The sequence below is a fragment of the Ixodes scapularis genome, unplaced genomic scaffold, assembly GCF_016920785.2.
Source record: "Ixodes scapularis isolate PalLabHiFi unplaced genomic scaffold, ASM1692078v2 PGA_scaffold2__306_contigs__length_199485367, whole genome shotgun sequence".
NCBI lineage: Eukaryota > Metazoa > Arthropoda > Arachnida > Ixodida > Ixodidae > Ixodes > Ixodes scapularis.
Window position 1 is genome coordinate 109,020,836 of NW_024609857.1, and position 16,587 is coordinate 109,037,422.

At 41.6% G+C, this 16,587-nt stretch overlaps 1 protein-coding gene across 2 annotated transcripts in view; it reads left to right on the top strand.

Moving 5' to 3' along the window:
- Positions 1 to 15,808, top strand: part of LOC8052826 (diacylglycerol kinase theta) — a 75,333-nt gene extending 59,525 nt beyond the window's left edge. Inside the window, exons 20-21 of one of the 2 annotated variants that reach the window (XM_029968309.4) lie at positions 1,478 to 1,576; positions 14,817 to 15,808. In XM_029968309.4, the coding sequence (XP_029824169.2) occupies positions 1,478 to 1,576; positions 14,817 to 14,951 (234 nt within the window). In that variant the 3' untranslated portion in view covers positions 14,952 to 15,808. Of the gene's footprint in view, positions 1 to 1,477; positions 1,577 to 3,992; positions 6,016 to 14,816 lie in introns of those variants that run through there. The other variant, XM_029968310.4, reaches the window with a different exon arrangement.
- The last annotated feature ends 779 nt before the right edge of the window (positions 15,809 to 16,587 follow it).

Below are 16,587 nucleotides of genomic sequence, written 5' to 3' on the forward strand. Positions count from 1 at the left end.
AACTTTGTTTTTGAAATTCTATGTTTCAAAACGTAACTTTTTTTTTGAACTTCCATGTATGACATTTTGTCAGGATGCGCCCAATCTTGAAATCATCTTTGGGAGAATTTGTTCTTCGCTCTGTCAAGGCATTGACCCATTAAATTTTTTTATTTCCAAATTTGGAAATCTAATTCTTTCTGCTCTATTATTGCCAGTCCTTCAATGTATTGAACCTAAAATTGGGAAAATAGGTCTCTAAGATTTTAATTCCAAGCATTTATAATGACGATACGCCTTGCGTAATTTTAAAACCACGTGCTTTATTGCTTTGCCGAGACATAGTTTACGCATAACTCACTTCCGCGAACATGCCACTGACACCTTACATTTCGTTCAGGAAATTTAATTATGCCTCATGTAACACGTTGCCCAAAGTCGCTGTATTACCTATACACAAAGTCAACCAACTATATCAGTGAAATTTATAAAGAAAGTTTAGAAAGTTCGTTTGGTATTTCGGTAACGAACTGACGCAATCGACCCTAACAGCAGATGCCATCCCTTTACATTGGCGTGCAGAAATACATTATTTTATCACTATCGCTTAAAAAATTTAGTAGACATCTGATCATAAAAAATACGCAAGCTTAATTTGATTCCTGCGTTTTGCTTACTGTGAATATTTATTCATGTCAGAAATCGTTCCTTTGTGCGTGGTCAGCGAAAGGGTAGCAAGAATGTGAATTCCTGCTACATCTGTAAAGATAAAACCACAAATTTAAATGAATAAAATATTAAAACTGCTTGTGTTATGCATTACTTGAAATACCAGAATATCCCCCAAAACAGTAACTGTCAATTGACATTTCAGTCAAAGACAGATGCTGTAACTTACTTTTATTAGCATAAGTAGGGCGCCAAAAAGCAAATGTATTAAATATTTCATATCGTCACTTGAATGTTTATTCCACATTTCGCAATTATATAGTCATTAGGTTTCTATTGGTGCACTTGTCAAGGACAATTAGTGTTGTCGGAAGTTATTTAAAAAGTCTAATCTTACACGGAAGTTCAACGGTAAATCGGCACGATTGTCACCCGAATTCAGTACTATTTCTCTCGTTTTTGATTCATCACTACCGAGTGCCAAAATTTTCGACGATACGTACACATTCACAGTTTTAAAGCAATCACTGCGGATTCAGCATATCGGTTAACGTGGCTGCTTAAACCCGACGGCACTGGACGTGTTGACTTGGTTAAACGTAGCTGAATCAATTATCTGCTACCAATTCTGGACTGGGCTAAATTGCCAAATATATCTAGAGAAACATAAATAGGTTAAGTAACGCCTTGAGTCTTTGCGGAATACATTCTTGACCGATTCACCTAGTGAATGTGAATTATTACCATAAAACGTTATTTCAACCTTTAAACGTTATGCAAGGTGGCAGAGGAGCATTGTTTTCACCAATCTTTATTGTTCCCACTGCAGTTGCGGATCAGACTAAACACTGAGATGCCCGTTCAAGTGGACGGGGAGCCTTGGATTCAAGGTCCCGGCGAAGTTGTTGTGCTCAGGTCAGCCCTCAAAGTAAGTGTCCCGCCTTCGTCGTACACACCATCGTACGTGAGCGTCACACAGTAAATTGCGCGCTCCAACAAGAGCACTGGGGATAACCAGTATATAATTTATTCTCAGAAAGTAGTCCCTCAGATTGTTCGTTGCGAAAATTTTCATATAAAAAACAAAAAATAAATGCTTTGTTATTTGTGCTTTTAAGTAAGAATTCACATATCGCAAACCCTTGATTACGTCAATTTTCTCTGAGGCGTTTACAAAACTTGCAAGGCAGTCCGAATGTACGAATGCCCCACTCTTCTCTACACGTTGCAGAGCGCGTTGGTAAACTATAGTTCACACAGAAAGAATTAAACACTAAACTGGACCAAAGACAGACACTCACAGTTTTTTTCAACGAGAAACGACACGTTTATATGATGCCTATTTTATGTGATACCCACTTTGGTCACAGAAGGATTGAAGGAAAACGAAAGTACTAGAAACAGATACTCGAAAAAAATAAAGATAAAGATAGCTGAATATAAACAAAAATCGTAAAAAAGCGATACTAGAAAAGGTAAAGATAAAGAGAGCTGACTTTAAACGAAAATACTAGAAATGTTTATCTTTTTCTTTTCTTTTTTTAGTGTTTTTGTTTTCCTGCAATTCTTCCGTGACCAAAGTGGTATTCGTAGTGCGATGGTCATCATATAAACGTGTCGTTGCTCGCTGAAATAACTGTGAATGTGCGTCCTTCATCCATTCGAGTGTTTTATTCTTTCTGAGTGAACCCACTCTTCGGATCGCAAAATATTCTTACTTTCTCAGTATTAACTTCCGTGGTCTGTTTATAGCTATTCTTCTTGTATATCTTTCAGGAGGGTTGACACTGATTTAAATGCATTGTGCCTGTTAGGACTATAAGTGCAAAATATTTTGTTATGACTAATACTAGTAGCAAGAACCTAGTGTCACATGCCTCCAGTTTTTCAAAATTACGGCAGTCAGTCACGGGTGCTGTGACGTACACAGGACGCACCATATTTTGGTTCCCCAGCCCTTTGCGTTAAGGTGGAGTTCTCTTTTTTTCAATTTGTTTAAGTACATTTTTATATTCATACAGATTGGTGTGAAAACTGCACCTTAATGTTTTTGTTTATGTTTGATGAAAGCATGTTGCAAAAGTATCTAATGGAGCAACAATTCGTGCACATTGTTTTTGTGCAAGCTGAATGCTTACTAAGACTTGCCTGCTTGCACCTTTTTGACTGCACCTCGGCACATGCAGCATGCTCCCCAAACCTAGGTGTGGACTTGGTTCCTCCTTCTTTTCCCATAAGAACTGCAAAGGTTGAATAAATTTTAAGATCTTTATACTATATATGCAAACAGAACAAGCTTATTACAACAAATTCTTTGTGATGCATGCGCTCTTGTTTTTAGTGAATTTGCAAAGGTACAGACAGACCCTTTAGTTTGTCTGATAATTTGTACTTTTGTAACTGCCTTTACAGTCAAACGTAAGCTGTAAATATTTCAATGTTTCGAACCTAAAAAGAATTCGAGAACTGCTAAGCAACTGACAGTGAAAGCAGCTTAACAGTAGCGGCACTAAATTATTCTACAATTGTTTTTTTCAATATTAAGAACGTTTAGACATGCATATTGAATAAACTACTAAACGATCAACATGTCGTTAGATTAGCTGGATATAAAAATCGTTTATACAGCTGACTGCGAGCCTTGAGATGCATTCCAGTGCTTTGCGAAGTAAAAACTGACATGCCAGTTTTTGTATCTAACAATTAATGAATTCTAAGCCATTAAAGGTTCGCATTACCATACATGAGAGTTAATGAGCAGATTAATTTATTTTCTAATGCTCGTGTTAGAAACTGGAAACCTAAATTAAATTAGCAGTCGGTCATCTTTGCAGAGCTTTATTGAATTTAAGAAGAAGTGAGAACGATCATGGGGCTTTGTTTACCCTTTGTTTTCATTTTAGCGAGTGTCGATAGTGAAGTCAGTTTATTCCAAGAGTTCGAGGCGCGGTTCCGTAGTGCGGAATAGGTGACATTTTCTTTGTCGCCTACCGTCAGGTCACTTGCTCGCCTTGTTCGCGTTAAAAAAAAAAAAAAAAAAGAACGAGGAGGTTACTTTTGTAACCTCCCACTCACTGTTCTCTTCCTTCGCCTTTCTTCCCGCTCCCCAACCTTTCTGTTTCGTTTCACACCCCACTGCCAACCTCTTCCCTACACATCCCTCCTCCTCCCCTCCTCTCGTTCCTTTCCCCAAACCCGCCTCCATCGCACCGATCTAAATCCATACCGCCACCATCACCACCCACAACAACAAACACAATGACGTCAATGACAACAACCCACATCCGACGTACAACACAAACAAAACAACACCCCACTCGGCACAACTACGTTTCACGTGGCAGGCAACTATGCTCAGAAAAAGTAAAATGAAGCGTCGCAACACGGAGCCCATGCTGGCGTCGTCGAGCGGCGAGAAGTCGTCCGAAGACTGACGGGGGCGGCCTCAGCCGAAGACCAGAGCAACGGCGTCAGTAGCGACGTCCACGGCGACCCGGAGAAGACATTCCGTTGTCGAGGCAAGCGCCGAAGTCGGCAGCGCATCGTCGTCGGCGACCATCGACGGCGGAAGCAACCGCGGATCGCAACGGCGACGCTGGGAGAGACTTGTGACCTATAACTTTCTCCTGGCATTCCTCCGTGCTTGCTGCTGCGGTGCTGTCCACTCTCTGGGTACCCGGGACGCCAGATGAACGTTGCTGATTTCTTTTTTCTCTTTTTTTTTGTACCGAAACGAAGAGTGGTTGTGAGGTTTGGAAAGATCAGGGCACCAGCAGCGTGAGGAAGAAACCGGGGTGCTCCATGCTTGTTTCTGTTTCCCTTCCGAAGAAGAAATGGTCTACGCTGAGTTCACCGAGTCTCCTGGAAGCTTCGCTTGTGCGGGACACTTCTTCACCTTCTTCGTAATGTATAGGCTTCTACTACTACTACTATTACTACTACTACTATTACTACTACTACTACTACCACTCCGCTGTACCGCGGTAGTGGGTGCTCGCGCATGGTTGGAAACGGAGCGCGATTTGTGACGGGCGGCTGGTTGTGGGGCGTGGTCTTTTCAAAGCGGCGGGGAAAAAGCAAAGCTATTGTATTTGCTCGAGCGTAGCCGGAATGAGTCTCGCTTTTTTGTCGCGTGTCACGGAGGGCGAAGACGAGTTAGATTTAGTCGAGACGGTCAACGAGTCGCTCGCTCGCGCCTTTTCCCTGTCCTTTCCCCAGCCTCGCTGCTTCTGTAAGGGACTAAGTTTCAAGACGATTGCTGTGGACTTCCACTCTTTTACGTTTCTTGTTTGAAAACAAAGTCTCCACAGCTACGGTTCCCGACCAGGGATTTCGACCCAATTTCTTTTGAGTTAGGAAGGCTGCAATTTGCCTGCTTTATTGCGAGGATGTTGAATAATGTAAGCAAGAAAGAGAGAGAGAGACTGAGAAATGGGAGAAATATTTGCCTTGCCACTAAGTTGGCTGCTTGCAGGGGTTTCAGCTGAAGGATCATATAACTGAGTCCTACATTCCTGCCTGCTCGTGTCTATTACTCTACTTAACACTGGTAGGCTAGTACTAGACTTATACCTAGTACAGCGGTAGATTAGTGGTTAGTTGCGGAGGTGCTCGCAGATGACAGGTAACGAGGAAGCAAAAAATTGCAATATAGCCGCAAAAGGCAATGTATGAGGAAACAAAATATGATTTTGCTCCTTTTGTTTCGATTGTGTAAATTTGTACCGCTCCTCCCACGCCTGCAGGAATGCTTAGAAAGGAACGACAGTCTTTCTCTTCACGTGATGGCAGAACACAGTTTTTGAGGAGTAAATCAAGCAAACCCTTGCAGCGGAACCCCTTGCCTCGTCCTTCGGGAGTCTTTTCCACCGCGGTGCATTGGTAATTGCTGGCTGTTGTGTAGAAAGCAGCATTCGCATGCTTATATGTACGAGTGGTATGCGTAAATTAATATAGAATTGATCTGGTGCTTTCAAGCGTAAAATTTTGAATTGCGTTACACCGACTGGTTGTGTTAAATTATATTATCAAGTACACTTTCAAGAGGCTAATAATTTAATGCAATTACGTGTATGCGAGTTGGCTCTACATCACGTCGTCCAGTCCTAAATGAGATTTGTTTTCTCTTTTCCTTGACAACAAATCAATTCCCGAGCATTATATCATATATATAGATAGAGAGTTTTTTTTTTTTAATTATCAGTTACACGTTTCTTCAGCATTGCGTTACATCAACATGCAGACCGCACGCAGAAGAAAAAGGGCTTAGTAAACGTGCTTTGATTCGCTAGATATTATGTTTGAAAAGTGACGGGTGCTAGTGCTGTTTAAACACTTAATGAGATTACGGCGTTGAAAATGTTTAGCCATAACTCGCGCAAAAAAGGTTAGTCCAAATATTTTGTAAGGCAAACGCTTCTAGACATTTTATACAGCCTCAATGTATTTTAAAGAGTTACATTTTTAGAATACCGGCACGATATACCATTTTCTCGAATAGTTCTGCGTTTCGAACTGCCCGGACGCTAGGAATTACGGATAATGTCCATGTTTTGATCTTCTCCAGTGGCCGAGGTATTCAACCACATTTGGGACAAATTACTCGTATTTTCAGTCCCAGAAAACTTTTTTTTTTTCCTCAGGTAATTATTTTAATTTGTGACATTGCAGCAATTTCGGCGCGTGAACAAGCTTGGCAAGCGATGCTTTCCACATGACTCTTCAGGGGCCCTACTTGTTCCAGTAAAAGACTCTAGTGTCCTTTCTTTACAGCTAGGATAGATTCCGAAAGCCAAACAAATCCCAGCCACCCATCTTCCGGTCTAACCCCTTAATTTATTTTGTTGTTGTTTTACAATTAGGACGACCCAGGAAGTTTTTATCTTTTTATAGACCCTTTGAATTTAGTTTGTATGGTTTGCTTCCTACCAAGCTCTGACAGTTTGTGGAACAGTCAGACCACGAAGTACAAACTATTGATCACTGAATAAATAAGGTTAAAGAAAAGGAAAGCTGTTTCAACAACGTTATACATATATATAAATATATATATATATATATATATAAATATAAATATTATACATATACACATATATGAGGTGGCTAGAATGAATGCGATACTTCTCCAAACGGCATTTTTTGGGAGTGCATTTACCATGTAGGTTGGCTGTGCCACTGAGTCTTGGGTGTTCTTTTGTTCACTACTCGTGGAAGTTTTGTCAGGTAAACTGTCATTGATTCGGGTGTTTGATTGTTTAAAAGTTGCTCTGCGTGCATGAAAGTTATTTAACTTTCGCTCTTATCGATCTCAAACTTAGGATTTGTTGCTTAGAGTTAATGCAATATTTTTTAAAGACTTTGGTTCGTAAAGTTCCGGTTGAGTCATCTAGGGTTGAAATAACTAAACAGATTGGTAGAAACTGCTCATGAACAAGGCTCATTATATTGTCAACAAAACGTCGCGCGCGCACTTTCCGCTATTGCTATATCAAGACGTGCCTTGTTCCTGTGTCAGTGCTCCGTAATTGAAAACTGAAAACAAGAAAGGCCGGATGGCGCTTAACCGGTTCTTAAACTCAACTTTTTTTCCTTCGTTAGTATCGCGAAGCTTTAAACTCGATATTTTTGCATTACGTTTACTTCTATCACGAGAGAGCATGCAGTTCTTCTTTCCATTCCACGTTGGAGTTAATATCATTCTGTGCTCATGCATCTCATTACTGAAGTGTGAGCGAGCGATGTTTTAGGAAACACCGGCGTGTGACTGAGGTTCGCTAAAACAAGCATGCGTACATACACACACACAACCAGAAAGTAGATATCTAATACCATTTTGATGTATTTCGTATAGCATATTTGAAACCATTATTTCGAGCGTTTGTTTTTTGTCATAACTGCGATGCTTCTTAGCCATCTATTTATATAGCGGTTAACAGTCTGCGAAACACAATAGTTGACACACGTGGGTACACACACACCCATAGCGAACCGACTCGCGCGGTCATCCCTCGTAACACCTAATTGAGAAATGTTCTGTGCACAAGTGTACAGTTTCATCTACAGCTGTGTACAATTCTAGTGCCATAATTCTCCTGTCTTTTTTTTTAGTATGCATGCTGGACATTTTTGCGAGAGGGAAACCTACAGTCGTGAAGAGCGCGTCTCAGTGTGGTTCTAGCCCTCTTTTTTTTGGATGTGTGTCATGTGCGTGAGTGTGTGCGTAACACCTTTGAAGGGCCTGTACATAGCAGTATTACATTTATTTGTATAGCTAGGATGATTTTTGGTATATCTCTGGTCGGCTCCTGTGCACCCGACGCCATGCCACGGTCCTTGTTTCACTTTGATAGGTTTCTATGCTTTGTAGCGTCTCCTAGTCTCGCCAGGCATCATGTTAGACAGTCATGTGCAATGCACAAAAGTGAATATTAATAATTGATGTTCTAAGACGCATACAAGGACGTTCCGAACAGGGACTGGTGGTACAGAGTGTTATGCAGAGGCAGTCAGTCTTTGTGGTCAATCACTTTAATGACCTCAGCTACATTTCACAAAAAACAAAAGTTGTTTGCATCCCGTGATACCAACAAAAAAAAATGCTGTTCTGCTGTAGGTTCTGCAGTGACGGTCAGTGACAATAGCTATGTTCAAAAGCAGAACGTATATAGTGCTGGTAAACACGGTTTGTAACTCCGAATGAAACTCCACCGTTAAGGATGTTTCGAAGAAAAAAAAAATTAGTCTTTTTTTTCCCTGCTGGATTATTCTATACGATTTACCTGTAGCGTGAATTCAACTTTCTCGGTTGCTTGTCTGAAATAAAATTTTGAGCACTGCACTGGCCGTGTGACTGCTGCACATGTTTATCCCAGGTAGTCTTCTAGGGGCCTTTTGTCTCGCAGATATGGAGCGGGAAACGTTTCTCGAGATCACATTTCACTTAAGCAGACAGACATGCATGGTGTTTACATGCACTCTCAGATTGAGGAAAACGCCCTCTTAAGAGATTAGTTCGAGTGCAGGTACACGAAACTCTGGAGGACCCTCAGAGTACTAAATGTTGTCAAGACGCATTTACTTGAATATACAGTAGATGGTCCGTAACGTTCCATTGTGCTCCATCATACGTCAGTATGACACGCTCCTGGAACCAGCTACCGACGATAAGAGCACTCTCTTCCAGTTGGGACTGTTTAGGGCAATGATCGTTCAGTACTCTACAGCTTGGAGTAAAATGCTATTGACAAAATGTTCTCTTCGCGTTCCTAAGCACCGACGATCTCCATTTTGCTGACGCACAAGGCACGCGCAATGAACGAGTTCTAAAAAACAACGATACGACGTATTGATAGCTTGTTTGCAGTGCTCCGCAACCACTTCTTCCCCCCCCCCCCCCCCAAAAAAAAAAAAAAAAGTAAATTACGAGCGCGTCGTGGCCGCATTCGTCGCTACTCGTGACTAAGACACAACCTGCTGTTATAATAATAATAATAATAATAATAATAATGAATTAGTGTTTATTAAAGTGTCCAGGAAAAACCAATCGGTCTTAGTGCTGCCACATTAAAAAAAATGAGCAAAAACACATATACACACGAGTGCAGAAGGAGAACGTAGTTCACCAGTCTCAGAATGAAAATATTAACAAGTATGAAAGACACTCAAATCAACAAGGGAAATCAAAAGCACAAAACAGAGACATCACCAGGCGTGAGAGCAAAAAGCAAATACTACATTAACGCTTCAACTGATCGGCCCTTTTCCTGCAAGAGCAAGTTTCAAACAGCATTTCCGAACTTGTTCCCGCATGAGTTAAAAATATCAATTGTGTCAGAGTAGCGGTTATAACACTCAGCCGATCTTTGGATCGGGTTTAAGTGGCTAAAATGTCGAGCTATATAAAAAGATGATTGAAGCAGTGTAGGCACACGTGGAACTCTGAGGCTCACTTCGGACAGAAGGCTGGGAGAGTTAATCGAGCCGTGCAGGGTCTTAAACAAAAACAACAGATCTGCCTTCACCCGACGCTGCTGCAGGCTCAACGAGTTGCGAGTTACACGCAAAGTTTAAACAAGGATCACTTTTTTCAAGGTAACGATATTTAAAGATAGAAATAAATTTGTTTCGGACTTGCTCGACAGAGAAACTGTTAGTTTTGAAAATGCCGTTTCAAACAAAGGAGGCGTACTCTAGCTGGGATCTAACTGAGGAACAGTACAGCGTGAAAAAAGCGGACGGGCTTTTGAATTCCTTCGTTATGCGAGACACGGCACCTAACGTGCGCAAGGCCGATTGAACCACTCTCGTAACGTGAGTGTCAAATCTCAGGGTTGAATCAAAAACAACTCCAAGGTTCCTCGGTTCACCATGATAACTATATGGCAAAAAATAGTAATAATAGTAATGTTTTTTTTCTTTGATGCCCCATAACAACCAGCCAGTCAGAATGTGGTAGCACATAAATCAAAATCAAAACACAGTCTAGGTTTATAATCACATCCGACGAGAATGCCATGCAGACTAAGCCAAAAAGATGCAACTCGAGCTCCCTTTTAAAAACAGACAAATCTGAAAATACGTCAACATGAGGAGACAGGTTATTCAAACAGTTCTGCATCCTTATTAATGGTGCCAATTTTTCTTCAATAGATGGGTAAAATATGCGTGAACATCTAGAAACACGAGCCGGCACATGAAATTTTAATGATGACGACAAATTAGTATCTACACGTCCGTGAACCACTTTATGTAACAATAAAAGGTCACGAGCAGTTTTTCTTTTCGTCACGTCGCGTAAAGAAAGCTTTTCAAGGATGTATGAATAGTCAAAAAAACATCTCTGAAAACATCTGTCATACACAATATGAATAAATACGTCTCCGAACTTTTCGATTCTTCCTGCATCAGTTACCGTCAGCGGATTCCATGCAACACTACAAAACTCGAGCCTAACACGAACCAAAGAACAAAACAATCGAATGATACACAGCGGATTAAAAAAATCACGCGTCAGGCGTGATATGATTCCTAACATTCTAGAAGCAAAGGTGACGATTTGGGCTACGTGGTATGAAAAAGAAAGGTAGTTAGAACGCATGCGAATCCCCTCACATATTTAGGAGGCGTGCAGTCAACGAAACAAACACGCACGTGTCTCGATTGATGCCTGATACGTGCAAGCATGTTCAGGTTGTGCGTGAAGTAAATTTTGCAGGCTTAGCAATGCACGTTCTTGCTGTCACGACCAGAAACATGGCGGCGGCCACAAGCACTGATCGAGGTGAATAGAGTGACCCTTGGCTCTTACATTGCATGAAATTCGCTTTCTGCATAGAGAACCATGCTATACCTTCTTCCAGTACGCTTTAAGTTATAGACGAAATTACTTCCATTTCCACGCCCAAATAAAATACTGACGAGAAAAAAAAAACAGTGACAATTTTACACAAAGTTTGCGTTGTGGGAATGTATTACAACAAATATATTTCCATGCCTGTAATTCAAGCGAGTGTTTATGATTCCGTAAATAAATATTAGTGCGGAATCAACTACAGCGGCTCATCCACGGCATGTCAAGTTGTCGGAACGCAGTATGAATATGTAAAAAGTAGTTTAGTCGGTATGTAAAAAGTATAAATATTAAATGTTTGGCTAGGTTCCCTTAATCAAACGCGCGTCAGGAACAAAACAATTGTTCAGCATATACAGCACTTTTGAGGTAGGTAGGATTTCACAAGATCGAAATATCCCGTACTTTAATAATTCAAGATTCTGAGAAACTTAAAAAAAAAAGGTGTTTTCCAGCGAACTGCACCATAACGCCATGCTTTATGAACGGGCAAATGCTTACGTTATGGCACCTTTCTTGGCAATTTCCAATTTAAATGCAGTCTGACGCATTACCAAGCTATATTACTGCAGGTCGGATCAAACATTCTCCCCTGTCCCGTACAGCGACGTGTACGTACACGGGTACCGTGGCTAGCGATATGAGCTGGAATTCGCGAGCTGCGACCAAGCAGTACAGCCCACGCAGTAGAGCAGACAGCGAGCCAAGCAGCCAAGCGGCAGCGGCGATCTTCATATTCGTGGACGCACCCCCCGCGAGCGATATCTGCCTCCTCCTTTGCCGCTCGCATGAGAGCGCCAATAGGGAGTTTTTGTAGGTCGACCGTTCCGATGACTCCGATAACGATATCTGATTCGCAGCCGACGCTTTTGCGCGTGCATCGTATCGTTATCGGGTACAGTTGTTTGAGATGTCGGAACGATCTACGAAATCTCTAAATTACTTATGATAGAAATGTGCGCGTTATCATATGCGCGCTCGCCCTCGCGGCTGCGGCGCATAGGAGAATGTCATTATGGCGAACGTGCATCTGACGCGCACGCCATGCGTGCGACGGAGGAGGAGGAAGATATCACGCGCGGGGAGTGCGTCCACGAATCTGAATAGCACCACTGCCGCTCCGCCACTTGGCTCGCTGCATGCTAGACAGCTCGCTGCTCGCGCATTCCAGCTCATATCGCAAGCCACTGTACCAAGGTTAACAAATATATATATATATATATATATATATATATATCACTTTTTTCAGTATACGTAATTTGGATTAATTTTATTTAAATTAGATTTATTCGATTTAAATCAGAGTAGCTAGAAAATGGTGATTCTTTATCACCAGATGCATTTTTAAACATGGCCGATTGAATGATAGATTAGTCCGATCACTGATAACGATGCGGAAGAAACAAGGACTGTAAGTGCAGTATAAGATAACCACTTTTTATTGCTGCTTTCCCCGTCATGTTAGAAGAAAAACACCTTGATTATTTTAGTTCGTTAAAAACCTTAACTTGATTTTCTTTCGAGGTCTGACTGGATGTAACAGGATATCCTTTTTCTAGATTTCCTTTTATACTTGCGTTCTCCGTTTTGATTTTGTTAAAATTGGCCGTTCCGTATCCATGGCGAACGAAGTGGGAGGTAGAAAGAAAACGATGAACGCCCCGATTCGCTCATAAGGTCACTTTTTTGCTCGTGTTTAGCCCTCTTCACTTGGTGATTCTTCAATTTAAATACGAAACAAATGTAATAGAAATCATCGAATGTTATAAAAGCAAGAAATAAAAATATTTGCGGATTTTGTTTTTGCGGGAAAGCTTCGAATAAATCGGCCAAAACAATCTTCTTTGATTTCAATCGCGATTTAAATCATAACTTCAATCACGATTTAAATGATATTTATCTTTATTATCCATCCTCACATCTACATATATGCACGTGTTTCCATACATGTACACCTGTCACGTGCATCCGAAGCTGGTAACTTACCAGTTCACCGTCCAACTTGCACATAAACAATACCCGCGTGCACTGATTTTATTGCTTTAATTACTTTAATGATTGACCTATCACCTATTGAGTTATACCTGCACTTTCCTACTTATGACCGCTCCTTGACCCCTGTGCTTCATATCCCTGACACGCAATTACTTTACGTTCTACTTTTTTTTTTTTTTTTGCCTTCCCGAATTTCTCCGAACCTAGAATATGGCCAAAGTGTGCTGTTTGTGTGCCTTTTCTTTCAGCAGCACCGATTTTTTTTTAACATACCGATTGCGATGTAAATCAGCAGCTGAGTCCACCTGATGCTCATACACGAAACTCGCAGATCCATTATACCAGCTTCATTATATCAAGCGATCAAACGCAACTTGAATAAACACGATGGTTTGTCCACAAAACTGACACGCCACACAAATAAATATTGGATTAAAAAGTAAACAAATATTATCAAATTAGTTTGTCATTTTGATTTAGATTCTTTTAGTAGGACCATATACTAAAGTATGAAAAGTCAAAACTTTTATGGAACATTTTATTATGTGTTGAGGCAATGTCGAATTCGAGATTCTCGGCCAGTTATCGATCCAATAATCCAACCATTCACCCAGATTGTTCTAAAAATAATATTCAGTTCATCTAGGAAAAAAAAAACACACACAAAAAACTGAGGTAATTGTAGGTTTACCAGGAGCCACCAGCCCCCTGAAGGGAACAGAAGCATTTCTGTGGAACGTCATCGTCGGATGTGAGGCTTTCAGGAAGCTTGTTTTAAAATCAATTGTAATAAAATAAAAAAAAGTTTATTGCAAGTGTGATTTAATTTTTGTTCAACGTTGCTTCGTTTCCTTCCCCTCCTAAATATAACAATTATTACGCAAAAATAGCATTTCTTTTACTTGCTTCTCGTTTGAATACAGGTGTTGAATGAAAACCATAATAACTGACAGGTTCTGAGCATCTGTCTGCTGGTTTCGTAACTTTCAGCGCGGGTGTCTAGCGTCTCTTTAGCCCAGGGCATTAGCTTTGGCGTTGCTCATCCAGCGCTTACGCGCAATTGAAATGTACCGTACAGTGACGAAAAGGAGCAGCATCCACCGTGTATTCTCTCAGGCGTTTGAATAAGACCTTAGCCCTCATGTAGGACTAACATGAAGCTTCTTCAATGTTCAACTGGCCTTTGATCCTCGGCTATCAGAGCTACATAGTTTACAATTACAATTACTCTTCAGGGCGATTTCAACCACCCGCTGCCTATGATGTCATGCTGATGTTTTGTCAAGACGCCATTAGCTCGATTGTAATTCTCAAAGCCAATTTTGTACTTTCATTCCTGCTTCAGCATATGAAAGTACAGTCAATCCTCTTTACAAAATTGACCACCACTGTCATCTTTTTTTATTGGGTAATTGAGGAACCGGGAGCACCAGCCGCCGATAAATCCACCTACTATGCAGGCGAACGTATTCTAGTACTACAGAAAGAAATAATGAAAATAACACCGATACACATTCAATGACGCCGGGCGCGTAATGCCACAGTAAAAGTTAAGGCTGACACGAGGTGTCTTTCGCTCGCTACAAAGACGATCCTCAACACGGTCCCGCCAAATATGCCTGTCGTCAGCACACCACCTCCGCACCAATGTGCTGTTTCCCACCACCCAAAATGACACCCGCAAAAAAAGAAAAGAAAAAAGAAACCCCGAAAACGTGTGCCTCTTAAGGCAGGCCCAAGCGGTCCTTTAACACTCCCTCTCCCCTTCTTTTTTGTCCTCTCCTTCTTCCCATCTTTCTCTCTCCTACTACTTCCTTCAACGCAGGCGACAATGCTCAAGAAGAGCAAGAGCAAAATCAAGCGCCGCAACACAGAACCCACGATGGTTCTGTCCGGCCTGGAGGCTTCACCGCAGCCTCCGCCCACCACCAGCACGAGTCACACCACGGGCCCTTTCTGAAAGGGTAGAGTCGGTTCTCTTCCTCCAGAGACAGTTTCAGCCAACGCAGGTGCGGGGGACCTCTGCGTCTGCTTCGCGCAGAAGGACAGAGTCTATGACGACGACGCCCTGCACAGGACATTGACGACTCCGCGATATTCCGGCGCATATATGGACGCGACAGAGCCAGCAGCTCTCGCTTTCAGTGTTCTCTCACTCTGGTACAAAGGGCAGAAGCTTGACGCTGCGTGCTAATGTTATAGTTTCATGCAGTTATATCTAGGTACGTACACTCTTCGAAAACCAAACAAAAAAGAAGCCTGTAGATTGGTGTAGAAAGAGCGGTTTCTACTCCACCTTGAAGATGCCCTATCGACTCCAACAGGGAAAGTCAAGAATGACGTCTTCACTTCATTAGAGGCACTCGAGTTTGAAGCTACTCTCCCTGGGGAGTACCGTATACTATATAAAGGTCACGGAAATACTCCCCGATAGAAGCGAGGCATACACGATTTTTTTTCTTCAGAGTGTATATACAAACCACGGGCCTCCTCTAGTGTTGAGTTCTGTTGTTGCTGTTGTCGTGTGCTTTCCACCTGGGCGGTGCAATTTTCTTTTCGTCCTCTCTTTTCATGTTTGATCGCACTTTTCCTCCTGTCACCGGAAGATCTCTTAGAGTTGGCGTGTATGTGTATGTGTTTCTCGTTCTCGAAACACCTGTTGTGGTTACCTCAGATTTCTTTTTCTGAAGCTGCGTTTACGTAGGGTACATGCGAAGTGTGTCAGGTTAAACGTCTTTGCATACCAGTCGAGTGAGAACATTCACCTGAAACTTTAATTTAAGCCTTTACACACTGTGACGAGAATCTGAAGTGAGCACAGTGATTTCAGGATTATTGCACGTAGAATACGTTTTAGAGCAGAACCGCGGTGGATTATGACGCACACTTTGTGGATTGCGTCAACGGCTTGGCATTTTGCTGATGATACGGAAGATAAAAGAGCTTCCTAGAATTTTTTTTATGGGTTTCATAAATTCAACAGTGATTATGCACTTTATATAATTGCTAACTACAATAAAGAAAGGATATGAAAATGCGTAGATAACCAAGTGATCTCGATTTCCAAATCTTTCACGCAAAGGCAAAGCTCTTCATGTGCCACATTTCCGTTTCAGAGAGTTACGACGCTTTTCGTGCACATATCTCCACTCCGTACTAGCTCTCATATTATCTAAATGGGTAGTAAAAATAACACTTCAACTATAGCCGCCGCTGTAACTCACTCTTGAACGCTGTTGTACTAAGAAAAAAAAAAGCATATCTAGCAATTTACGAAGTTAGTCATACAACTGAAGTAGGTCACATAAGACTTCCGTACACAAAATACTAGTACCCATGCATTACATGTTTCAAGCCATGCTCTGTCGATGCTAGGGCCGGGATCCTTATGACAGCCTATACCGTGAAACTGAACCTTGTGGACGGGGGTGTGTGCTCTTTTTTGTACCAATCCTTGTTGTGTTTGGATATGCTTGCTCACGCACAAAAACTAGAGCAAAAATTAGCAAACGGCAGAGGGAAGAAGTAGATTTGCAAGATCACGTATGCACGTGGGTGACCTTGGTTTCGTTATAGTTTGAACAGAAATGTTCCGG